This window comes from Culex quinquefasciatus, chromosome 3 (genome assembly GCF_015732765.1).
Source record: "Culex quinquefasciatus strain JHB chromosome 3, VPISU_Cqui_1.0_pri_paternal, whole genome shotgun sequence".
In the NCBI taxonomy this organism is placed as follows: domain Eukaryota; kingdom Metazoa; phylum Arthropoda; class Insecta; order Diptera; family Culicidae; genus Culex; species Culex quinquefasciatus.
In genome coordinates this window covers 193,758,036-193,785,942 of record NC_051863.1, presented here as the reverse complement: position 1 = coordinate 193,785,942, position 27,907 = coordinate 193,758,036, and the positions used below count along the sequence as shown (strand labels likewise).

The window sequence follows — 27,907 nt, the reverse complement described above, 5'->3', positions numbered from 1 at the left end:
TACACCCCGTTGTCGTGCCTCCCCCCCCCCCCCTCCCCCAGAGATAACGAAGAGATATGATCCCGGAAATTCCCGGAAAGCCTTACCTGTCGTCCCCGCAGCTGGCACAGCCACCAGCCCTTGAGGTCGCTGGTGTCCGTTTCGATCACGGTCAGGATGTCCCCCTTCCGGAAGGCCAGCTCGTCCGTGCTTTCGGCGATGTTATCGTAGATGGCCTTGGCCAGCAATTTCTGGAAGAAAAGGGAAGGCGAAAACGGAAACAGTGAAAATTTGGTTTGGTTAAGACGAGTAGGCTGTGGAGAAAAAATGGGCAGGGTGGCTACTTAGATGGTAAATTTAGTCTGATTATTTTTGTTTTCGTCATTACATTCTGTTTATTCTAAAATTTTTAATGAATAAAACAAAATTCATAATTTCTTGGTAAAAATTCCCGTTAATTTCAAGGTGTTTCAATTGACCACCACGGTCACGATTGCTTATCAGCTTAGTCGGCGACTTAGACGCGCTCTGTCCAGGGCAAAACGGCCCCGCGAAAAGGTCGTAAATAAAAATGGTGTGAACCCCTGTGTCATAAATTAGTATCATTGCATGTACCTTTGTCGAGATACGACGGCAGTGGGAAAACAAACCACGCGCTAATTATGCTAATGAGACGTTTTTGCATTGTTTGTTTGTTTACGGTGTGGCGTGTAGGACAAGGTGTTCTTTTTAAGGTTTTTGCGACGAATTGTCGCGTCGTTTGTTAAGTACGTTGTTTGACAGTAACAGTTTTACAACAACATTCAATTGAAATTCGTCGAATCTCTTTTGAGATGACAGCGCCCCTAGTGGTGACTAGGTGAATTCAAATGGATTCTGAAGTTTCCGGATTCGCGATTAAAAGCTCAAAATTCCGACAGATGGCGCAAAGCATCGCTGTTCGGTTACATAGGAATGCAAACTTAACATTGAATTTACAGCCGTTAGAACAATTTTTGAGAAAAAATTCAAATAGTAAGAGTGTAAACTTTCTGCCCTCTATAAATTAATGCAATAAAAAAAAAAACCGAAATTTTTTTTTTTTTGAAAAATCAGTTATAAAAGTCCCATTATGCAAGGGTGGTTTTCTCTAAATTAATTACTCCAAAGTGTTGAGTTTGACTGTCCAAAACGTTCTGATTTTATTGTGATCGAAAAGTCCCCCAGAGCCTCACACACGAGGTACTGAGGTTTTGCTTGCAAAGCATTAATCGAGCTACTTGCTTTAATCGCGGCGAGGTAAACGAAGTTTAGCTTTGTTCGCAGTTTGGGTTACTGTTGTCGGCTGTGCTGACGATGTTGATGGCGTCGATCAATAGGCCCCCAAAACCAAAGCTAAAAACACGGTTCGCCATCTACATTTGAGTAGGAGAACTTTGGTGGAAGGTTACGTTTGCGTTTTTGCGCGATAAGTGCAAGGGGGAGTGAAAACTATTTTACGATTTTTTTATGAAAACTGATCTTTTGGATTAAAATAAAGTAAACAGGAGGTAAGAAATAAAAAGTATTATCGATTGACTTTTTGAATTTTTTGCTAAGTTACCATTTTCATTGAAAATTCTGAGATCCGGATTGAAAACCCGAGAGTGAGGTTAGATTGATAATTTTGAAAATCAATCCAATTTAAATTTTTGAGACAGAGTTTTGCTTTTATGGTAAAAGTGACTTAAAAAATCATTAGTTCACTTGAATAACTTACTTTCTCAACGTATTACTTAAGTTTTGGTGGATTGTAAAATTTTCTAATTTTGAATCAAATAATGTACAGGTAAAATCAGCCATCACAAAAATATTTTTGTTTGTATCAATTAAGCTCTTTATTTCTTACCTTAAAATGGTATAATGTTTAACAAATTTCGTTTTGACGATAAAATACATCAATTTCAAATTTCAAACCGATTTGCTCTCTTTAGGATATAATGTAAACATCACCCCAAGTTTCAGCGCCCTCTAGTGGTGGGTAATTTTGACGTTTGATCGTCTATTATGCGGAAAGCAATTTCCGTAACTGCTCCCTCACCAAGAAAGGATCGTCCCGATCCGTATCGACTGCACAAAAATTTTCCATCGGAAAGAACTACCAAACAGGTCACTCAGCTAGTTTGAAATATCTCAAGCTTCTTTGGTGATGTTTGAAACATTATAGTTGTTGCTGTTTTGTAATTAAGTGTTACAAATATTTGTAATCAAAGATTACGTAATCCTTGATTACATCTTCGTTTGTTACATTTCTGTAACTCTTAATTACAAATTGAGACTTGTAATTAGCTATTACAAACAAACTATTATTTCGTTGTAAGGTTTCCTTTTAACAATTTCAAACACACTCGATTAACTTAAATTTTTTTGTTACATAATTTTGAAATGGTTTTCTTTGTTTTTTTTATCACTCACACACCTTCTAAAAAAATAAATTTTGAATCGTGTTTTTTCCTTTTGTCAAATTAGTTAATCTGATATGCTGAATTATTTAAATGATTTTCGAATTGCTAATTTTGTTTTTACACACACACACACTCACTTAACTTATCAAATTTGGAAAAATATTTTTGAATTTAGATTTTTTTCACTCTAAATTTTGTTGCTTGTTGAAAATCCGGGTAACGCTGTTCCTTTGTCCTCCTCGTCGAAGGTGTTGAAATCCACGTCGTGCTGCGCTCCTGAACTCGGTTCTGAGTTTTTCGCGATGTGCACTCGATGGTTCACGCCTCTTGCCGAAGTATCCAGCGGATAACGTTGGTTCATCTTCTTCGGTCGGTGGCTGCTTCACCAGGTAATTTCCTTGGCTGCTTCACTCCTGATCTCCAGAGCCGTTGGTGACGAATTTCTGCTGAATGAACAACTGCCGTGTTTTTCGCATTAACTTGCACTTTTGGTCTCACTACCGAGATTTTCGCGAACGACCACATCAATCACTGGGCACAGCCACCTTCCGGCGAAGACTCGACTGCGCCAGTTATAAAAGTCCCATTATGCAAGGGTGGTTTTCTCTAAATTAATTACTCCAAAGTGTTGAGTTTGACTGTCCAAAACGTTCTGATTTTATTGTGATCGAAAAGTCCCCCAGAGCCTCACACACGAGGTACTGAGGTTTTGCTTGCAAAGCATTAATCGAGCTACTTGCTTTAATCGCGGCGAGGTAAACGAAGTTTAGCTTTGTTCGCAGTTTGGGTTACTGTTGTCGGCTGTGCTGACGATGTTGATGGCGTCGATCAATTATGCGGAAAGCAATTTCCGTAACTAATCATATTGTTTAAAATGATAGAGCATCAAAAGTTAACAAAGTATCAGCTAGAATTTTTGCTAAAAAGTTGTTTTGAACGCTGGAATTTAACAAAACAGAATTCGCATACATAACCTCAAAGGGTGGAAATTTCAGTCGACATTCTTCGCTCTGTTCTGCTACTCAACACTAGGTGTCGCATGTCGTTTAGCTTATGAATGCCAATTAATGTTGACTTTTGAACAAAAAAATAATTTAACTTTTGAAGCAAGCAGATGATAACACCTTCAAGGTTGCTTGGATGCCACAAAGAATCAGAATAATCCGTGGGATTAGAACAAATTGCTCCCACCGACTACTAGATGGCGGAATCTACCTTAAAGATGCGATCAGATTTCAATTAGTTTAACGAGTACAAAGGTAAACCCGTGTAATGTCCCTTTTTAAACTTCATTTGCGGGTGTTTTTCCCCCTCACCATTGCTGGTCCAACTCAAATAATAAGTGCTCACTCTTCTGGAGTTTCTCCATTCCAATACAACAGACAGTGTATCATTTCTCTGACGGCCAAGCAAATTGATTACTCCGGGTCACCAGCGCTGCGTTGTTCAAGACGTTGTTGTACGGCGGGGGTGTTACAAGATTCACCATTAAGATACACACGGGCAGCGTGGTGGCGGCGGCCATATAAAGACACTTACGAAGAAGTTGCAAGAGGTCATCGCTGGCTCTTCATCGGCTGACCGGTTTCGTCGAATTTTGGACGCATTATGTCACATACGGTGCTTAAGTGATTCAACAGAGAGATGTTTTAACTGTTGATTGGGGCAACTTTGGCTCAAATCTAAAGAAATCTTTACAATTTAGGAGTTACATGTACAAATATTTTAAATTCTTTTCAAAGACGACAGCGCCTCTAGTGGAGACTAGAAAAAAGAATTCTCAAAAAATATTTTAACAAATTCACTCCATCATACCAGTTTCAAGCACTTTTCCGCCAACTAGCAATCGCGCTTACGCCACTCTTTCTCATCGTAAACTGCCATGCTAACAAGTGGAGATACACGCGTTTAAGCAAAACCACTTAATTCGTGGAAAGGGGTTGCGGGCCAGCAACAAAAAAAAAAGCGTACTCGGCTTACAACGCGAGATTCCAACGGAACAACACTACTAGCAGCAGCATGACAAATTTATGCAAAACGATTGTGTTGGGAATCATCATCATCATCGCGAACGAGCGCGCGCTCGAACAAAGAAGCATAATTTAATGCATTTTAATGCGAATTGTTGCCGGTTCCCACGTGGTTTTTTGGAGTGGAGAATTTTGAACAAGTGGGTGCCAACATTAATTGGGCGACTGGTAAATTTGGCACGGGTAATCAAATTGTCAATTTAAATTCGGTAGCAGCTGGGGGTGCTGAATTAAACATGAACACAATTAAATCCGGTTAGATCGCTCGAATTTTCGCAGCGCCACTGGCGGAGACTAGTTGAAGCTTGGCTGGTCAATCGCCGACTAACTTGATGAATTTTAAATTAAAACATTTGTTCAAGTGCTGATCAAATCGAACACGTGTCCAATTTCCGAAAATCAACCGAAATTGGCGCTCAATCAACCGTCAAGTGGCCACGACAGCCGGTGTCAGAACCAAATGAAGTAATTAACCATCTGGACGCTGGTCGTCGTCGATGATGGTCGCGAGGAGCGATTCACTTCCATAAACTAATTTTCCCCTAATAAGCATCCTTTTGTCCGCAAAATTTGTTCACATATCACCCAAATAGCGAAAGATAGTCATCGCAAACTTCGAAACCGGTCATCAGCGCGTAGGGGAGAGCGGCCGATAATAGGGAATGACAGCCAGTTAAAGTCCAATTATGCCAAACCCCTCCCAAATCTCCCCTATCCGAGCGAGCGCGTCCGATCAACCGTCGAGAGCCAACTGACCGTGCTAATTTTCTAATTGACCAAACCGGTCGTTCTCTTCCGGCGAAAATCGATTTCGCTGACCGGCTTGCGTCCCCAATTACACTTCCCCTTAACTGGTTCGGGAGTTAAGTTCTTGTAATAAAAGGGGTCTGACGGCGCGCCGCTGGAGAAATCGAACGGACTCATTTCTGCGAGCTTTCCTCCCGGGATTGTGTGACCATAAAATTGTTTAAGAGCTTAAACTTTACAATGGTGTAAAAAATGTACCGTTAACTGGGATGTGTTCGGAGGTTGTGAATATTACAGCAATTATTTTACAGTAAAAACTAGCAATTAAATTGTCTTTGCTTCAGAAATTACTTAAAAATAAAAACCTACATCTGATTGTGAGACGCAAAAATAGTCCAGTCGGTAAAGTGATAGATAATTCATGCATAAGGTACGCCTTCGAATCTCGCAAGCGTCACTATTTTTGACAGTGCCCGAAAAAAATCATTTCCGCTAGGGACCTCTCAAAAAACCCAATCCAATTGCCAGTGGCCATCGCAAAACCTATTGATGGTTACCCTTCGAGTCACAACAACAATAACAACACCATCGGAGCCAAATTGATTGTTTTCAATCTCGCCGAACTTTGTTTTGACGGTGGATAACGCGCAGAGGACCACCCGTCGCGTCATCACACGTGAAGCTGCCGGCGGCTGGCATTATGATTTTTATTTTGGAAAAAAAAGATTATGCTTTATGAAGTGACCACCAATCAGTTGGGATTTAGGGTAGGGGTTCGTAAATTTGGTCTAAGTTTACGCCATAAAAATTATATAAAAATTTAAAACTCTGGAGTTTTTCAGTTTTAGCTTTTTTGTGTTTTTAATACCCCTTACTCAAGGCGGTTTAAAAAACCTAAAAAGCAAAAACTGAAAATTGAATTTATTGAACTTTAAAAAAAAAAAAAACAAAACTCCAGAACTCAACTTGAAGTAAGATTGTGACCAGAAATTCCAACCCTGCGTTTGACAGGAGGAAGCTGTCACCAGCAGGGTTGACCCTAACCACTCAGTCAACAACACCACCAACTACCCTCAAATCCGACAGCTGTTTTGGTTTCATTTCGTTCAAACAATGCCTTCTCCACTCACTTTAAACTCAATCCGGCTGTTTGGATAACGCGTACATACACACACGAGGGGTTAAAATGCAAATCGAAACGTAACAATGGCGTGGCGTCGCGACGCTGATTGTTTTGACGGCTTCCAGTCAGAGTGAACTCGACTGGGCACTGCTTGCTTGATTGACTGGTCGGCGCACGTGCCTACTTTGCTCAGCTGGAGATGACTTTGTTTTGGCACATTGTTAAACTACCTTTTTAAGTTGATTTTTGACCAAACACTTTGCCCAATGTCCTAACTTTGATGTCAATCCTAATTTCGATCCTCTTTGGACGTGCAATTCTAATGTTAAGAAATTAGACAATTTTTCTGCTTTCTCCTTTATCCTTAAAACTCTTACACAATTAAAAAAAATACAATTCTGCAATTTATTAAAATTTTTAAAATTCCTAAACTATTTGAATTCCTTAAAATTCACAAAATTCTCATAAGTCTTAAAATTCAAAACAAAATTCTTGAAATTCTACTCTTAAAATTCAAAAAAATCTTAAAGTTCTAAAAGGTTTTGATATTCTTAATTTTTTTAAAATTCATAAATTTTGTATGATTTTTAAAATAATGTTAAGATTATTGAAATTCTTGAAATTTTTTAAATTCTTTAAATTTATAAAATTCTTGAAATTCTTGAAATTCTTCAATTCTTGAAATTCTTTACATTCTTAAAATTCTTGATATTCTTGAAATTCTTGAAATTTTTAAAATTCTTAAAATTCTTAAAATTCTAAAAATTCTTAAAATTCTTAAAATTCTTAAAATTCTTAAAATTCTTAAAATACTTAAAATTCTTAAAATTCTTAAAATTCTTAAAATTCTTGGAATAATTAAAATTCTTAAAATTCTTGAAATTCTTGTAATTCTTGAAATTCTTGTAATTCTTGTGATTCTTGAAATTCTTAAAATTCTTAAAATTCTTGAAATTCTTGTAATTCTTATGATTCTTAAAATTCTTAAAATTCTTAAAATTCTTAAAATTCTTAAAATTCTTAAAATTCTTAAAATTCTTAAAATTCTTAAAATTCTTAAAATTCTTAAAATTCTTAAAATTCTTAAAATTCTTAAAATTCTTAAAATTCTTAAAATTCTTAAAATTCTTAAAATTCTTAAAATTCTTAAAATTCTTAAAATTCTTAAAAATTCTTAAAATTCTTAAAATTCTTAAAATTCTTAAAATTCTTAAAATTCTTAAAATTCTTAAAATTCTTAAAATTCTTAAAATTCTTAAAATTTTTAAAATTCTTAAAATTCTTAAAATTTTTAAAATTCTTAAAATTCTTAAAATTCTTAAAATTCTTAAAATTCTTAAAATTCTTAAAATTCTTAAAATTCTTAAAATTCTTAAAATTCTTAAAATTCTTAAAATTCTTAAAATTCTTAAAATTCTTAAAATTCTTAAAATTCTTAAAATTCTTAAAATTCTTAAAATTCTTAAAATTCTTAAAATTCTTAAAATTCTTAAAATTCTTAAAATTCTTAAAATTCTTAAAATTCTTAAAATTCTTAAAATTCTTAAAATTCTTAAAATTCTTAAAATTCTTAAAATTCTTAAAATTCTTAAAATTCTTAAAATTCTTAAAATTCTTAAAATTCTTAAAATTCTTAAAATTCTTAAAATTCTTAAAATTCTTAAAATTCTTAAAATTCTTAAAATTCTTAAAATTCTTAAAATTTTTAAAATTCTTAAAATTCTAAAATTCTTGAAATTCTTGAAATTCTTGAAATTCTTGGAATTCTTGAAATTCTTGAAATTCGTGAAATTCTTAAAATTCTTGAAATTCTTGAAATTCTTGAAATTTCTGAAATTCTTAAAATTTTTAAAATTCTTGAAATGCTTGAAATTCTTGAAATTGCTGAATTTAAAAAATTCTTAGAATTTTTAAAACTGAAATCATTAAATTTTTGAAATTTAAAAATTCTTAAAATTTTAACTATTTTGATGTAGGACTACGTATTATTCAGGTGGGTACAGGTAACAATACATTGATTTTGTTTTTTCTTATTTTGTTTAATTTTTTTCTTAATTAGGTAGTGGTATAACACTGTAGAAGTTGATTACGTCAAAAGTACTATCACAATTCATAAAATTTCATTTGTATGACGTAGCAGTCCTCTTACTACGCACACAAATTCCAGCCAGCAATTCATCGCAGCGCTAATACCTCGTGAATAAGTGAAGTTCAACTCGTTGCGAATTCCCAAAAGGCAAACAGTTCCGGCTGTAGTCATTATCGTCTACTCCGTTGATTCGTTCTACATCACCGCCGCGAATATTTGGCCAACATAAATATTCCGCGTTGCCTGAGTTCATCGTCGAGGTCTGCTTGCGAAACCCAAACTCATGCACACACACGCACACATCCGTGTACCCTACAATTCTTGGCAAAACATAATGATTCACCATCAACGCAGTAAGTCCAACTCAACCGTGTATACAACCGGAGGAGGCTCCAGCAACGAAGTTCGAACGGAGTTATCCAACAACAAAGCCAGCAACGACACACAACCAATGAACCACAGACGAGCAGACACACACAGCACTAAGCGTGTAATAACCGACTCGAATGATGCTGGAGAGTTGCAAACTCCATCTTTACCTCTACGCTGACTTAACCCTTAACAGCAGTTTTTCCAACTACCCATTTCATTTATAAACATGAACAAAACTCATAATCACATGAAAAGTTTTCACGAGTTCATGAATTTCGTTCATCACAGCATGAACAATTTACACGAAATCATGAAAAAGTCGCGATGTCATGAACAAAACTCAATTTCAAAATGCAATAAAACTAAAAAATAGACTCATTTGAGTAATTTCAAAACAACCCCAGTGGAACTCCAGGGTTAACGGAGGTTTGTTACCTGCTCAAAAACACGGTACCGTGTGGAGCCCCGTGTCTCCACATCCGGAAGCTGCCTAGATCATGGGGTTTTTTAAACACAGGCTGCGAGATCAAACCACCGTACACAAATGGCACAAATCGTCGGGGTGAACTCGAAAGACTTCAAAGTGGCTGCCAGGTCTGGCCTGGCGGTGCCCATAAATGGAAGAAATTTTGCTGCCCCATTGCCAGCGAGTTTTTTCGAGAGTGGAGTCTGTTTATAATTCGCACGATTGTGCGGCTCTAAGTCGAGGAACCTGCGTGAAACGCGTCGTTTCAACTTTTTGAGATATTAAGATGTTCAGAGCCGAAAAAATGCAGATCAGCTGACAAGGTTGGCGCATGCAAGGTGTGAAAAGCTTTTTTTCTTTAAGCTTCTTGGTCGGGTTGACATCAAACGGTACCAGTCATTAGCATAAATATTGAGTCACATTCGCGAAAAAAAGTAAGCAAATTTGCGAACACGATGATGCAAGCGACTTATGGCGAAACGAAGGTGTATTTGCGTTAAAATGAGGTTTGCTAAAGGTGGCTTACTTTTCAAAGAACAAACACACACACACTTATACTATTCTAAAGGCAAACATCAAAAACTGCGTCGCGAATGGGGTTGCTGATAGCGGCCTGAGTTAAGTTGTTGCCAGCGATTAGATATGAGCATGAGGGAGTCCTACGATTCTAGGTTGGAAAAAGAAACGATTATGTTCACCAATTTGCGGCTTTTGATTGCGTATTGATTTTTTTGTTCAGTTTTTTTAATTGTGTTGTAAATTTAATCAATTTTTTAAAAATATTTTTCATGCCTCAAAAGATACCTCAACATATAACATATGTTTTTGCATTTTTCGTGTTGCAAAAAATCAAACAGTTAATTTTCAAATTAAAACTATTAAGACAACATTTAATAGGAAATTTACGTAACCAAATTAAAAGATTTATAATAAATCATAAAAATGTAGTCCTACGTCAAAATAAAAAAAAAATCGGCTTGCCTTAATTGAGTCATATCCAGATTTTTAAGTGAATATGGCGTTACGCAAAAAATGTCAAAATCGCACAGTGATACCAACATTAGAAAAACAAGTGTATCATGGAATGGTGTTTTATAATGTTGGTATCACTGCAAGATTTTGACATTTCGGGCTTGCATCATTCGTAACACCGTTTTCGCCGTATTTGCTTTAAAATCTGGATACTTTGGTGATGCGCTGGAATATGGCAGCGTAAGCTACACGCTCAATCCAAAATAAAGGCAGTGCCATTTAGAGGTCATATTGAAAATCAACCTTTTATGCATGGTTTTTTCGTAACTTTTTATCACCATTATCAAACTTTATGATTTTAAACACCAAGTTTTAGGACCCGAAACTGGACCGATTGGAAAAAAAATCCGTCCAAAAATCGTTCAGTCGTAGCTGAGAAAACCATGTATATATTTTGATCAACTCCGAACTCCGACAAGTTTGGCTGATTGATTTCTCAAATTTCTCAAAATACCATCGATTCACCAGCCAAATCAACAAACCAAACTAGTTACGTTTCGGCGAGCATTCCAAGCCCAAGTAACGCAACTTTGCTGATAAGAACCCCGTCATGAAAACAAGGTTCACTCTCAGGTAGAAGTGGGGTGGAAAAGCCCCGATATTTGTCGGTTCGGTGGCGGAGATAACGATTTCCTTTCCTCGATTTGCTGCGATTTGCACCTGTGTGAGCAACAGCAGCAGCAACTCCCCACCGATTGTAGTCAGGTATCATGCGATATTGTAGATACTGCAGTTCGTATAGAGTGTGTTGGGAGATAACGGGTCTGGACTGCACAATTTCACAAACATGTTTACTGACGCTTTTGTGTTGGGTGAAGCTTGATGGTCTGGAAAACGGTTGAGTAATCGACTTATTCTAGTATTCTTTTTTTTTACAATCTAAAACACGTTACTATAAAAAAAGTGATTGATTGCATCGCGTTGGCGCAAAATCAATAAAAGTTGCGACATTGTTGTTTAGAGCAAACAGTTTTTGCACGCGACATCCCTCGTCACGTAGCTCCCACTTCATGCTATTTGATGAGCACTTTTTTCCTCCAGCTGACATATGTTGTACTTCCCAGAATCGATACCCTTGGTTGAGGGCTCAACCCACTGTTATCACTTTGTTTCCAAAAGCAACGCGCAACGCGCAACGACATCGGTTTTCATAACTTGGACGATAAGATAACTCTCCCACCAGTTTTTTGTTGCTTGATGCTTTTTTTTACCTCTCTGTGAGTTACATGATTTATGGCTCAAGTCTGCAGAGGACATCAGCACCGGAGATGCGATCTCGGGGTTGATAACGATGCAATATCGATGACTGACACGAGAGACACGTCCCAGAAGATGTTTATTTTTGGAAGGAAAACAGTGCCACGTGGGTTGAGTCACGTGCTTTCAAGGAGAATATTAAATTGAATTACATTAAATTTTACAGCCATTAAAGCTGTAATCGCAAAAAAAGTTTGTAAGCAAATACAGTGTGAGTTTGATCTGCTCTTGAATCCGCCTGTCGGATTGAGGACTGGATTTCGTCATGTTGAAACTCCACTTTTTAATGGGATAAGGGAATTTCTCCAAGCTGTCCTCAAATATGATTCGCTTGGAGTTTGGCGGTTACCTGAGAGGTAAAAGGTCTAGGATACGCCCTAGGCAAGCGTTACGACCATTGGCAAGCAATATCGTTCCAAAATCGAAATCCTCTGATTGCCATTGGCATCCAAAAACAGTACCCATCAAAATTTGCAGCCGAAGTTCCGTCGCCAATCAAATGACGAGTGCCGCACACTCATTTGCATCCGCCGCCCGAGAAATTGCCCCGCAGGTTGACAAAACAATGACATGCAAATGTTTAATTAAAATCGATAGCCGGCAACCATTCGGGGTGCTGCTCGTGTTTCCTTCCCCGATTTCAGAGGCCAGTAAAACCAATAATACAACTCCCTCTGGTGGTGGGGAGTCCCCAAACAGGGGGGTTGGAGCAGCAACATGACACGCAACATTTTGCCACTGCAGTTTTCTGCCAATTATGAAAGCAAACAAAGAACCAATAGATGATTGCTTAAGGGTAGGGTGATGTATGCAATCCGTTCACATTTTCCAAAAGCCATCAAAACTAGCGCAAATTGGATTAAACCGACAGAGTCGTGAGAGGGCCTGTCCACGGGGTGTAAAATTAACGATTTGTACAACTCGTCAACGGATTGATCTGAAGTAGTTTTTGACGATTTCCAGAGGGCGACAGATGGTCCCCTCAAATTTGGATCTGGTTAGTTTATTTATGCGGAGCTCCAGAAGTGTCACTCTGTTTGACTTTGACCTTTTCGGAACCATAGAGGGGACACACTTTAGACCCGGTAAATTATTCAAATTACCTCTTTTTTCCACATTCTGAGCCCCAGACAAAGTCAAAACGGCCAAAACAAACTGTCACGACAGAGTGTGAGTGTGTGTGAAAGGGTTTTCCACCAGCGGAATGAATAAAATATTGAAATTTAGCCCGATTTGGAAGCGTCGCCGCTAGACAGAGTGGTCACGACCCACGTGACCGTCGCCACGTGTGTGCCCCACAGGATGGATGAGTCCGGAGCCCAAAAGTGGCGTAAATAATTATAATTTATTTAATCGCTTAATAAATATGTAATTCAATCCCGGCGCATAATCCCCGTATTCCGATATTAATAACGAAATTTATTGCAGTTGTGTTCGACAATGGGCATATTTTTCAATAGTTGTGGCAAGTTGTCAACAATGTCTCTCCACATATTTTTGGACGGATTATGAGGGGTTGATCTCGGTCGGTTTGATTTATGCTGCGGGGATGAGAGTGAAAATTTAGTGTTGCATTTTGGCACGATGCCAATGGAGTAGTTTTGTCTGGCTCTCCTGATGATGATGCCAATGCAGCAAAACTCTCTCTCTATTTGTTGGAGGGGGCAGATAATATTTTTAAATTGAGCCCTGTTGACAACAGTTTATGGGCTTGATTTTTTCTGGATCATCGTATTTCAGACATAAATCAACAAACTAAAAAAAAAATATAATTTCAAGTCCATATACGGTGCTAATTTCCCAACCACTTCAAATCTGCAGAAACATGTCTCGCGAAAACGCCTCAATCTTCAGCCCAATTGAGGTTTATTTGCACTTGACTAATAACAAACGCTCTCTAACAACAAACTCAAACCTCGACTCAAGTTCACCAGAACCACCAAGGCAGTATTTATTTTTGCAATTTGCATACACTCTCACGTATTGCACCACACTCATTCGCTGGACAAAACAAGTAGAAGAGGTAGAATCAGCAAACGAAGACGGCAGGCACACATTCTTCAGTGTTTGTTGTGCCAGGCTAATGACCATGATGACGACCACGGTGACCATTCCGGGCATTCCGCACGGCAGTTTCGTGGGTATACCTCAAGTCGCCAGTCATCGCTATTTACGGTGCAACTGAGAAGATTCATTCCGTGGATTACGAATTTGTCGCAGATTAACGACATTTTTGGGGTAATTTCGCGAAAAATTGTACAAAAAATCCATGCTACCTTAAAAAAAAGTCAAACACCTTGGGGAACAATTCTGCCACGGTTTGCGCATAAGTTTTTTTAAACGAATTTCAGCGAGGTCTCTGAGGCCGTGGTCGTTGCCGCGGCTCCAATTTCGTGAGCTTAACCGCGACGTCATCACTTTTCAGGGCCAAACCACTCAGAACATTAACCGTGGCTGTGGTTGAACTTTTTGCAACACTAAAGCTCGTTGTGGTTGGGTATTCTTTTTGCGATGAAATCTGCCATAAAAGGATTTCACTTAAATGTGGATTCAAATTGAAAAAAAATAGTATGAATGTTTCAGTCAACAATATTTATGATATTTATGAAAAATATAAAATCCGCCTAAAAGATGGTTTTGAATCACTGCTGAAAGTTTCATGAAGATATTCCATGATTAACAGTGTGTAAAAAGCGATTTAAGCTAGGAATTTTGCAAAGCGCAAAGCGAACTGTCAAGCTTTGCGAGCGTTTTTTTTTTCTGAACACCAAGTTGATTTACGGGTGCCACGATATCTCGAGATGGGATGGATCAAATTGGTTGAAATTTGGGGTGATGACTCGCAAGACATATTCTATGAGCATGACGAAACCCGATTTTTATATGCTTCATTTAAAAAAGTACAAAAATGGCGATTTTTTATATGAAAAACATGAAAATATGTTTATCTTTTTTTTAAATAAACTTTTTGAAAATCGGCAAGCTTCACCAAAATTTTGAGCCGATTTGGTCAAAACAGTGTGGAGATATCGTGGCACCCGTTTTTTCTGAAACTGCTTAATTAAAATCTGGATAATGATGCAATCAAATGTCTTCAAATTTATTTTGTTGATAGTTGAAACTGTATATTTTAATGCACTGAAAAAATAAAAATAAAAAAAAAGTTGAAGTGCGTGCTCAACTTCTGACCAACTTCTGACATTTTTGCCGGTTTACAAGTATGTAAGCCCTTAATCAAATTAAAAAAAAAATGCAACTTAGTTTTGAACGATTTGATTTAAAACAGAGTTTCACTGTATTCTAGGACTTGGCACTAAATTATTGCTATCGATTGGCTTGAAAAAAAATGAAATTTTGTTAAAAATGATTCAAGTCATCCGGGGTTGCTTCTTGATCTTTAGCTGTAAATCGCAATTATAAATTTGTGAAATTCTAGTTTGGTAGAAAATGCGACTGGATATCTAGAATTTTTTTTAAAAAGATCATATCTAGACTTTTTTTAAAGGAACCTATAAGCTATTGTCTTTCGTATGTTTATAGGACATTTAAAAAAATCAAGATAAAAACAAAATTTCCAAATTTTAGTCAGAGTTTTTCAAAAACACCCAAACAGCAAAAAAAAAAAAAAATGCTTATAGGATCTTTTCAGCAAAAAACTCCGGAATAGTAAATAAACAACGACTGGTTGCCTAGTTTAACAAATTCTTGTTGTCAAAAGTGTGAGAGTAAAGTGCGGGCCAATTCATGTTACAGTGCAAGGAATAATACCGTATTAATCTAAATAAGTTAATTTGAAGAAATAAGCAATTTTTGTATCAAATGACGTAATACTTGAAATAGATTTTTTACTTTAATATCATTTTTACGTACTCAAATTTCTGCAAAATATCTAACATTTCTGAATTGCGATTTTCTGTAAAGTTTTTCCCTATTTTACATTTTTCATCAAAAATATTTTTTTCCTAAAATATGTTTTTTCTCAAAATACTAAAATTCCCATCATTTACAATATGAGTATCAAATGACGCAAAATTTTATATGGATTTTAATTTTAGTATCATTTTAAATGCAGAATATATAAATTTTCATAGCATTCCGTACACGGATAGAAATCCTGTAAGCAAAGCCGGTAACTCTTTGTTGACGAATTTGGAAACATTGCAATGTTGTCAAATTCGGCAACAGGAAGCTACTTGGATTTGATTACAAATGTTCTATCCGTGTACTTTTTTTTTAATTTTTCAAATTACAGTCTAGCTTCAATCGACATTTTCTTCTTAAAATTTTTACTAAAAAAATCAAATAAAGGTTTCAAAATTTCAAAGCCAAAAGTGCCACAAAGTGCACAGTATTACGAAAATATGCAAAATATAAATGAATTTTAAAAATATGGTTTTTCCTTATGTTATATGTCATTTTCCGATGTGTGGTCAGAAAGTTCAAAATTTAAAAAAATAAAATGGTCCAATTTGATTGAAATACAAAAACAAACGTTTTAAAACACATTTTAAATAGTTTAAATCAATTGTACATGTTTTTCAATATTTTTATTTTTATTTTCAGCAATTATCAATATTTACCCTCTGATTTTGAGGGAAATTTTCGAAGGAACGGCCGAATTTTCCTGAAATTTCCACAAAATAAAAGTCGAATTTTTGCGAGAACTTCGGATTATTGAATCAACGCGAGATAAAATCACGTTTCTCCTTCGCTGTGAGTGACGGGAGATTTTTGCTGCCTAACTACCGCGGTGTAAAAATCAGCAAGTTGAACTGAATCTCCAACGTCATCCTTTAATACACTTTCAAAGCATTTAATTTTTAAGTTTTGAGTTCTGATCTAAAAAAGATGTGAAACAGGAGTTTTTTAATGAATTAAATATTTGACTTGAAATTTGAAAAAAATGCGACAAAATAAGAAAACATAATAGGTAAAATTTAAGTTGAACAAAAATTGCTAAAAATTACTCTAACATAATAATAAAATATCGAACAATTGATAACTGGAGGTTTATAACATCATTTTTTTGTAATTCTGTCGTGAAACTACTTACTTGTCCTGTCATTTTCGAATAGTATGCTGTTCAGCACTTGTTTCAACATTTTTTTATTCAAACGGTTAATTGACAAAATACATAAACATTTGACTTATAATTCCACTCAAACGGTGTTTTTCGGAATTGAAAAAAATGTTTTATGGAACTCGTTGTAAAACTTGATTTTTTCAACACTCGTCGTATTTATAAATGTACGACTCGTGCTGAAAAAAATCTTGTTTTTACAACTTGTTGCATAAACTACTATTAACACCTTTAATCCCAACATGAAATTACCGAGATTTAAAAATCAACTTTTCAACACCCTATAAAACATTGATTTTACGTTGCACCAGGGATTCTAGAAGTGCAAAACCGAAAAGTGCCCATAAAACGTGCCGGCGTCTGTCGTCTCGTCGCCCCGGCAAACCTTCGATGTCGTGAACCCGAGGGGGCGGGTTGGTTACGGCACTGGCCAAAGAAGGGAACTCTAGACTATGCAGCACGGGAGTCCTACAGAGCATGACGGTGATTTTATCACGTGGTGCCCACTTGTTTTGCGCAAAAACATCAGCTTAAATGGTGGGACACACCGAGAAAAAAGGCACCGTGAAATTGGAGCAAAAAGTCGAAAGTTCTTCAACGACTTTCTCTTTGTCCGCTGAAGAGCGAGCTGCCCACTTGTGTTTATGTTAATTTCGATAATGACAGCGCGCCTCGAAGAACAGCTCTATAATTTTGAACAACTGCACTGTAAATAACCACGGTGCATCCTCGAACCGTGCAAGATAAAGTGTATTACAATTTGCAGTCATCCGCGGAGTTGGCAGCGCAGCATCACCACCAGGTTGGAACTTCAAACGAAGCCACTGACTTCAACCGGAGGGAATGATATCGATTTTAGCGGAGTTGATGTTGTTGTTCTCTTGTTTATTGCCTTCAGCAGTGGAGAGCTCTTCTAAAAGGGTGTTTAAAGCGCACCGAAATGTACACTGCAGCTGCTGGTGCTGCCACTTTTGGTTTAGGTTGGTAAGGCACACTTGCATTACAACTGACTGCTGGCTGGTGGACGACGAACACTCCACTTGTGGCCGGCCAGACTACAAAGAATCTCACGAAAGTCATGTTTCACTTTTGGGAGGTAAATTCCAGTTGGGAAAAGTGACACTGTAGGTAAAGAACGTTAAAACTTCAAATTTGAAGGTTTTAGAAATCTAGAAAAAAAAAATACTTTTTTTATTAAAAAATAATGCCAAAATCAACCGATCCGAGTGAGAGAAAAAGTAGAAAAGAGAATGTTCAGTAGCGATTGGTGTGGTAGTGACAAACAGACAGAGCAGATTTGCGTCGCGTCCGATTTGTGCTCGCGAGTGAAGGGGAGGATTCTGAGCAATCAGGACTCATTGATTTAAAATTGATTGTTTCTCTGATGCTAACCTTTGCCGGCTTCGGCTCGTCGTAGTCGTACTCCACCAGGTGGAAACTGCTTCCACGGCTGCTGCTGAGCAACGTCGGCGTCGGAGACTGCGGTGACATCGGATGTGGCATGATTCTGTAGCTTTCTTCTGCTTCTTTTCCTTGCGTGACACAAAACTTTTCACAAGTCACTCAGCGAACCGGTTCAGCAGCTGCTGCTATTGATTTCCGGCCTCGAGCAAATCTCGACCTTGCGTGATCTGCGTCGATTTAGAACTGCTTTATTTTCCTCCTGCTTCTCCTCGCCTCGTTACACTCTTCCAATTAGCTAATTAATCGCACTCGCAACTCGCGCCACTACTTTTTCCGTTGAGGTAGAGCTTCTGGTTGATGGACGGTTTGAACTTGCCGTGACTTGGCGGATTTATCTTTTCGCGCCACGCCACGGAATTTACTCGATTAATTTGTGTTTCACACTGTTAAATCAGAAGCTGAGATTTTTTCCCCTCTACCACTCGTTTCTAGCTACTTTTTTCATACTTTGCGAACCACACAAAAAAAACTCAGCATCGAAACTTGCAAGTAATTTTCACATTATTTTTGAACCATCGATTTCCTCCACTTTCTCAATCGGCCACAAAAAAAAACATCACTTCAGATTCGTCGTACTTGACCACTGCTCGCCGATGGCAATTACTTTGCATTCACCAAATCTGCTCCAGCCAACCCGCACAGCAGAGCTAATGAGTGTACGCTCCGACAACGATAAATAAAAAACCTCACTCGTGATTCGAGCAAAAATTCAATCAATCATTTATCATTACATTTTGGTACTCTCACTCTTTCGCCTTCAAACTACCCCTTCTTCTTCTTCGATGATTGTGCATGTGCTTACACTTTCGTATCACTGACTTTATTCAACAACAATATAAAATTTCGCCGTTGAAATTTCCTCCAAGAATCCCAAAGATGATCCTTTCACTCACGATTGCATCGCGAGCGACCCTCGCTTTTTTTTTCTTCGTTGTTTTGTATCACGAACCCATCCTAATCACCGGTACGGCGGATAAAGTCACGCGCGAGCGTCATCGCATTCACACAACAACACTTGTTCAAACAACGGCGGCGGTGTTCACGCAAAAGACGAAAATTACGATACGTCCTTTTTGGATCGAACGAACGCACGAACGAACGTCGCTCCGCGACGATGGCTCACTGGCGAATGAATCGGAAATCGTGTTTTGATATCCGAGTAGGCTGAGAATCAAGAATGAACTTGGAATCGTGCGCCAAAGACAGTGCGCGCAACGTTGCGGTGAACGTGAGTGAATCGACCGGTTTCGGGGGTGAGTGAATTGCGAGCAACAGTTGAATGCAGGGTGAGAGAAATGGAGGTGTTCTCTCTGTGCTCTCAGGAAAATGCTCAATGGTTCATTCTTAGTGTTGAGAAGGTGGTGTGTGGAATGGAGAGAAAAAAATACCGGAACATTTTGTTTGTTTGTTTTGATTTAGGAATGCATGTTGCAGCGTGAAGAGTGAAAAAATCGGTGAGAAGGGAGTGACGGGTGAGTTATGTTGGAAGTGAGAAGAAGCATAAAATGAGAGTTTTGAATGGTGAGAGAATGGAGAATGGTGAGAAAGATATTGATGGTATTATTTCACGGTAAAAATGCATTACATGACATTTTTTGTATGCTAAGAATACGAAATTATTATTTTTTTAAATAAAAAAAAAACACAATATAAGAAAACAAAAATTTGAAATTGAAAAAATAATCTTGCTCAATAAATAAGTCCGTTGCAATTATTCCTCCCCCCTCCTACTTCAAAATTTCAGGCCAAGATCAGGGGCCAAAGCATTTTTTTTTCAAAATGCTTTAAAAATTTTGATAAAAAATTCTTATATTAGTTTAATCAACTGAAACAACAATACAACATATACAAAACAATAAGTATTTTATGGAACATTCACCAAGCGTGAGAAATAATTTCAGGATTCTTTCTCAAATTTGCAATTCAATCAAACTTGTAAAAAAAAGTAATTATTTTTCAGATTGATTTCCAAACTGTAGTCGTTTATAAATATTCAAGCATAATTTTCAAAAGAAAAATAAAGAAAATTATCACTAATTACTAAAGACATCGTTGCAGTTGTGCTACTGGTAAAGTGTACACAATATTTGTGAAATTTGTCAATCACATTTGAACTGTGAGAAAACAATAAATTTCGTTTTTTTTCATTTTTTTGCAGTTTTTAATTTATGTTTTTATTACAAAAAGTTCAATTCGTAAATTACGTATTTTTTTATTTTCGACATTTTTTAATATGGTGCCAAAAAAGGCATCTGAGTAATTCTCTACAGAATCTGCCGATTCCGACCATTTTTATTTTTTGTATTTTTTTATTTGGCTCCAACTTTGTGGGAACCTTCCCTATGACCAAAGAAGCTATTTTGTGTCATTGGTTTACCCAATCTGAACATATCAAAAAATCTCGAAAATCAAAAAATACTTATTTTGGGAAATTGAGTTTTTGTGAAAAAACGTTGATAAAAACCGGAAATTTGCTTTTTTTAAGTGTACCTATTTTTTTCTCAAAAGGCCTCAACAATACTTACAACTTTGCCGAAGACACCAAATTGATCAGAAAATTCACTCAAAAGTCACAGCTGTTTGAATATTTACGTACCAGCAGCAGCCAAAATTGTATGGAGACTTGTATGGGTGAACCAATGACACAAAATAGCTTCTTTGGTCATAGGGAAGGTCCCCACAAAGTTTGAGCCAAATAAAAAAATACAAATAAAATCCATTTCCGGTTTTGGTAGAGAATTGCTTTTTTTTGCGTAATATTGAAAGTTTGTCCCGTTTAAAATGCTAGTCTTGATTTAAAATTTTTGAAAATATTTTTTTCGAAAAGATCGAAAAATTTCACGAATGTTTCATATTTTAACATTGTAAATCGGACCATTAATTGCTGAGATATTGACATTAGAAAATGATGAGTTGTTTGGGTGAAACTTAGAAAACATCAATTTTCCTGTTTTTTAACCTTTGCATGGCAATATCTCAGCAACTTTGGGTCGTATCAACAAAGTTCAATTAAGCAAAATATAGATAATTTTCTCAGCTATTCAAAAATAGTTTTTTCAAAGGTACATGCAAACATGGGCACTAATTTAAAAAAATGAAAATCTACGACTATTTTCAAAAAAGTTACCTAAAAATGGTTATAACTTGAAAACGGTGCACTTTATCAAAAATTCACTAAAGTACTTTTTGATTGCAAATTCGACTTTACATCGAAAAATGAAGTTAAAACATTTTTGCGACCAATATTTCGATTTTTTGAAAAAATCAGTATTGATTCAAAAAATCATTACTTGGTCAAAGATTTTTTGCCCATTCTGAAAATTTCAGAAAAGTTTGCATTTTATGTCCTCTTAAACATATGAAAAAATAATAAAAAAATAAAAACAGTGTTTTTTTGCAAATCAAGTTTTAGTGACAAAAAGTGAAATTAAAAATCACCAAATTTTTTTTTTACCGTGTATCATTTTTTTTCAGTGTAGTCCTTATCCATACCTATTTTTGACCTTGTTTATTAAACTGCCGTTTTTTACCGGATGGTTTTTGCCTTATACGATATTATATTCTATTGATCAAATGATATATTTACCCTTTCTCCAAACCCAACATCCTTCCCCCTCTCTCTCTCTCTCACCTCATCAAATTATTATTATTTGCCAAATTTACATTAACACACCCAACCACAATTGATCCAGAGCGTTTGGTACGGTATGTCCACGCATCCTTCCTTCCCTGTTGATTTTGTGCTCCGTTCACAGAATCTGTCTCTACAGAATCAACTCGTGCTACTTGCATATGGATTTTATTTAATCTAAAACCATTTCTAAAATGATTATTTTCATTTTATAAAAAAGTAGCTTGAAAATTCCCAGTATCACGAGTCATCCCCCTTCCTTGCAAATAACGCATGATTGCTGTTTGTAAAACATTTTAATGACCGCACCAAGCTGACCATTCAATCTGGTCAAAGTGTCTGCCATCTCCAGGGCCGCCGTCATCGTTGTCGTCGCGTGATGCCGACACTTTAATTGAATGCATATGATAGCCACAGACAAGCAGACGTAGAAATTGTTTCGATTGTTTTGTTTTTAGGTTATACTGAGAAAAGAATTTTTAAATTTGCTAGATTTTTTTTGCAAGGAGTGACGTTTGTGACGTTTCGGCTTACTTTAGATTAGTCATCTCTAAGGTAAATATATACGAATTATGTCTTCTTTCAAAATTTTAGTGAGATAAATTTCGAAAAAAAAACAATAGGATACGTTTACTAACCACTGTCTTTAGGGTAACGACCACATCGCCTACTAAGAAACCAGATTCTTAAGATGGCACAGAAGCAGGGTGCACCCTCGAGAGAAAATGTAAACTAATCAAACCAGCCGCTGACGGATGGGGTGGCCACTGAGTGGATGGATGTGTGGTGTGTGGGTCGTCACAACAATCCGTCTCGTCTCGCGTCTCTTCCACGTGTTGGCTACTGGACTTAACCACTTTATTGTGTAGGGTAAAAGTACCTGTTATTGGTATTGGTTGTCAAAGTTCCCGGAATTTCAAAAATGTTCATCTCTTTTGACAGTGAAATTGCTTTTAAAAATTAATTTATAAATAGGTTCAAATTATTCCAAACCAATCCGGGTAAATGACTCCCGCCAAGTTTATGCATTCCGTTGACACCGATGTCGCCCGCCGGTTTAAGACAATCGAGTGCACACCAAGAGAAATAATTGATCAATTAGGTGCAGCGAGCAGCACAAGACACGTCAAGTGTCGGTGCAAACACAAAAGCAGCAGCAGTGAAATGAATGCTAAAAGTGCCCTCCATTCAGGCTATCTCGGCGAAATCTGGCTGTCGTCGATTCGACCAAAGTGCATTTACGCAAAGACAAGAAGGATTGTGGGTGGGTGACAAATGCGTTGGCGTCTGGTTGAAAACCTCAAAAGTGCACTGAGAGAAGACACTTTGGTAGCAGCAACAGTTCAGCGATGTCGCGCGATGTCTGACACAGATTAAACCGATATGGTGGTTGCGTTTTCGAGATCGGAATCGCGAAGGGTGGTTTCAATTAACGGAGAGGAATTCACGTGAGATGGAATAGGAAATTGGCAATATTTTGTCAGCCTTGAAAAAAAAAAATGATGGAAAAAGACGCTTATCCAAGATAAACCAGAGCTCTTTGATCGACAGGCTATTTCTTTAACAATGAATGGAGCACCCGCAGTCGAGCAGTTTTTGACAGTTCGCTCCATAAGAAATACATTGTAGAAAAAAGCTAAAACTGCTAGAATGGAAATGCTCCATTGCGAGAGCCTGTCAAACTGCAAGAAGATCTTGACAGAAAAGCAGGCAACGGATGACGATACCCTGATAGACTGCAGTCCCGCGGTCGTGCGATTCGAAGCGTTATCTGCTCGATATCGATTGAGTCCTGCCATTTTCGAGCGTTTGTCGTGCGTTTTGATCGAATGTCAAAAAGGCGACATCTAGTGCGTGTAAAAATCTTGGCAGGCGTTGATAAAAATTATTGACAGATAAATTTTCGTTGGTTTCCAACGTGATAAGTTTTTTTTCGTAGTGAAATTATATTTTGTGAAAAAAGCAGATTCTGGGCAGGATGGAACCTAGACCTACCAATAAACTAATGAGGTAATGAATATTTAAATTATGGTTTGTTCAGACTTTTTGTTAAACCAGATTTTTATTTTAGATGGAGTTGAAAAAAACAAACGGCCACCGAGGATAAGACCAAGGATGTACCAAACCCGAGTTCCCAGCTTGGCATCTGTGCACTACGAGACAAAAAAGGCCACCCCTGCACAATTATATTGGAATTTGTTCAATCAAATCTTTAGGTGGAAAAATTAAATGTGACATATTACCCTTACATTCATTTGACAACTATAATAAAAAAGAATAGTTTGCAAATAAAAGTTCTTTATTTTTCATCAAATCAACCCAGAAAATTCGAAACGAGAGCACCCGACAATGGCAGGACAATCTAAATAACAAAGTCGCCCGAAATCGGCCCGACAACGGCCCGTCAACGTCGATTTTCCCAAACGTCGATTTCGACGATCGTCGGACAAAGTGTTGCATATACGCACGAAAAGGGCCCGAATTCCGTCGGACAAACCGACGGAATTCGGGCCGTTTTGTCGAGCCGTCCGGCGGTTTTCGGGCCGTTGTCGGCCCGGTCCGTCTGTCAGGGTAGCTTGGCTATCACCGAATATCAGCTGAGTTCAGTTCGGGTGTACTAAATTGTTAATATTTTTTGCTGAAGCTTTACGCATAGTTTGAAAAGTTGTTAATTTATTTCCTCTTGAAGTCAATAAATCTTCACTCTCATTCAAACCCATTAATTAATGCGTACGCCCTTTCCCAAGAATCTCTCAATTTCTTAGAACGTAAATCCTTCACCAAAAAAAAGTATGTTATTACAAGCAACTAGATTGCACTTGAACATGAGAGTCGGCTTGTTTATTGTTTGTGTACCCCTTTTTCCCCGCGTTTTTTTTATTACACACTTCGCGGTCATCTAAACAAATTCAATTTTCGGGTTTCCTTTGGACTTTTCCGTTCGACTTTTGCCGCCCTTGCAACCGAAAAGATTTGTACACATACACATTTTTCGCCAGAAAATAAAAAGAGGAAACCCAAAGGGCATTGCCAACTTTGGGTTTAAAGACATAAAAAATCATACACATGAAAACACTTGTACCAAGTGGTTCCTTAAAGGTCTTTTTTTGTCGAGGTTGTGTAATTTTCGGGGGTCCCAAATGAAGAAAGGAAATGGGAAGAGAGAGAAAAAATGGCACATTCGAAGATGTGTGGAATGAAATTTCTTGGAAGTTGGGAAATAATTACGCCATGGGTAATAATTTTTATGGTCACTTCCAGCAAAAAAGGAAAACAAGCAGTTTCAATGCGAGAGAATTTAGGTATTTTTGTTGGTGATGTTTTCAAACGTTCAACGATCTGTTGAACTTGGCAATGATACGATTGTATGTTTCAATGAATGTTTGGCTTGAAGGGGAACGCGTGTTCAGTTAGTCTTTACATGTTAATTTACCCTTATTTTGTACTGGCCAAATATTGTACTTTTCATTGATTTTTGGAAAGTTTTTTTGAAGTTTTTTTCTCATGGTCGTTAGCATCATGCAACCACGTGTTCCGTTTGTTTGTCAACAAATGGTACGTTCGTTTGACGAGACGGTGCGGCACTGAGTGCCGCACTCGTTGGTGTCAGTTTTAGTTCAATCGAACATCATTTGTCAGTGTGCGTGGAACTCGCATGAAACTGAAAAAAATCGAGTGCAGCACTAGAGTTTCAGTTCCAAGATGGCGGAAAAACTCGCGAGAAATTCGTCAAAAAAATACTTTGACAGCTCTGAGTATCACACCGGAATTAGCCCTCAATTGAACGTATCAAAAGCTGGATGAGACGAATGGTACGTTCGTTTGAAGAGCCGGTGCGGCATCGTTTGTTCATTTGTCAGTTTTGACATTTTTAAGCCCGCCTTCAACTCGCCGACTGTTTCGATGGTCTTTTCCAACGACCGGGTCTAATAAGAAACTGATCGTACAATAGTTTTATTTGGCGTTTATTAAAAGGGACTTCTAATAACATGTTTCTTCCTAGAACATAAAATGTTTTAAAGACAATTTTATAACACCACAAAAAAAAAATCAAGACTGAATTAAAAGTAATTTTGAATGTATGTATCAAAAACTCATAACTCAAGTCTCCACGACACCTTCCCCACTTGCAAAAGGTCTCCACATAACCTTAAAACATATTGATATCCACCTTTCGAGCACCTCCTCTCAGATTTCATCTCCCTTCTCAATCTCAGCTCAGCGGCAGCCAATTTCGTGAAGTGATTGGTTTAATTAAACGCTGAGCCGCAATCTCGGCAGGAGGAGCGCTCCTTTTTCTTCTTCTTCTTCTACCATTCGATTATTAAGCTCAGGTGTTCACCAGGCTTAGCTTAAAAACTCCAACTCTATTTGAGATTCGTGGTTGGTGACTATAATTACCGGCCATGATGGAATCGGTTCTCTGACCGTCATCCGGCCAAAAAAATGGAATGGGGCACAAAAATAACAAATTTGGTCCAAATTAAAAATCGACGACGATTTAAGCGTGTTTGGTCGTTATTTTGGGCAATTTTATGATTAAAAGGGGTGCCGATTTGATTCGAGGTTTGTTTGGGAATGATAAGTGGCAAATCGAAAGCAGAACTAATTTGAGAAAAGAGCGCTAAATGGATTGATCCTAAAACTCTTAGGATGGCGCCTCCATAGCTCAGGAATGCACCCAAGGAAATTCCGTCCATGAACCGGTCTAGATCCCGCCCAGTAGATATCGTGTTAATTAGTTGCTCCCGCGAGTCGGTCAGTGGCGACCAAAAGATGAAGATATCAGCTTCCAAAAAGCGTCATCTTCGCCGTCTGAAGCGAGATCGTAAAATGGGATGAAGCTAGAGCAGAGCAATTTGTTTTCAACGTGCACACGGTTTGAAATGTCGCCATGAGTCTTTTCGTTGGGGATGAAGAGAGAGAGTACATTCCGGGAATGTATCCAACCGGGTGGTCACGTGTCGGTCAACTTCCGACCGCAGTGAGGGGGCGGTCAAAGTTTTGGTGAAACTTTGTACCCCTCAGAGTAAAGTTAACACTTTTGGTATTGTGGCAGATTGTTCACGTGGAAGTGGGAAAACTCTTTCGCAAATTGGCACGTGACGGAGAAGACAAAGTTTTTGGGCAGTGTTTGTCTTTGTGGATGAAGGTTAGGATGGAAAATATATCATAAAATAGATTGCAATATTTCAAAATTGTAAAAAGTCCTCGACAACTGATGGATACATTTAAACTGAAAGATTAATACATTTTGCCAAAGCATAAGTTATTGTTACCACATTGACTTAAAACCGTTACGTAACTTCTTTTAACTTGTAGAGCACTTCAGATAAAACGCTTCATTTAAGGGGCAAATTAACGCCCTAAAACGATTAACGGACGCACAAAAAAAAAAAAAAAAAAAGAAAACCCGTTTCGCCTTATTGCCACTTTTACTCGTACGAAGAGTTTCCAATTTCACCCTTTAGCCATAGGTCGAACGAGTCGATTTACAGGACGGGGTCACAAGAGTCACATTTCAACGAGGAGTGTCCTGCCCCTCGGGCTCGGAAGACGCAAACGTTATCTCATCTGTCTTAAGTATGTTTATGTTGTTGCTTTTTTGTTTCAACCTTTTCTTTTCTTATGTTTTTCTCAACAATTCCTTACTTCATTTCGTAGTAATTTCGCACTGGCTGAAATCAACCATGAATGATGGCGGGAAGGTCGTTTAGTACAATTTTCAGCTTTTTGCTATGCATTTTTTCGTCTCACTCTTTTTTCGGGTCCCTCGGCGAGAAGCCGAACAAAAATATGGTAATTTGGCACAAACTGATGAAGCCGCTCGATACAGTTGAGCGCAGCAGCTGGGCGGTCCAGGCGGAAAAATTGCCGCCATTTCTTGTCTTGTCGCTTGATGTTTTGCCGACCAGCAGGCAAACAGTTTTTGCGGCATTTTAGCACTACCATAAAACCCGAAAAGGACGCGAAAGTGAGCGGTCGATTAGTGCCGTTAATAAATCAGGCTGCCTAATTTGGGCTTTGCGCGAAATCAGTGTGAAGTTAATAAACTATGCTCTAATAATGTGGCTGATTGAATCGGCCGGGAATTGTCTGTTTTAGGACGTTGACGACCTTCCGGTTAAGGTTGAAAATTAAAAGTCACAAAATGGTTTGGGAGTGTCGAATCCCTCGACTTACCGTTTCTGAGAACCACTCAAAATGTACTCAA

The 27,907-nt window shown here is 37.6% G+C and overlaps 1 protein-coding gene across 2 annotated transcripts in view; it reads right to left on the bottom strand.

Annotated features, from left to right (window-relative positions):
* LOC6030979 (breast cancer anti-estrogen resistance protein 1) overlaps window positions 1–27,907 on the bottom strand; it is a 105,941-nt gene that overhangs the window by 46,928 nt on the left and 31,106 nt on the right. The window contains exons 1-2 of one of the 2 annotated variants that reach the window (XM_038261444.1): window positions 17,991–19,202; window positions 87–230 (exon numbers count right to left, since the gene is read on the bottom strand). In XM_038261444.1, the coding sequence (XP_038117372.1) occupies window positions 87–230; window positions 17,991–18,101 (255 nt within the window). In that variant the 5' untranslated portion in view covers window positions 18,102–19,202. Of the gene's footprint in view, window positions 1–86; window positions 231–17,990; window positions 19,203–27,907 lie in introns of those variants that run through there. The other variant, XM_038261442.1, reaches the window with a different exon arrangement.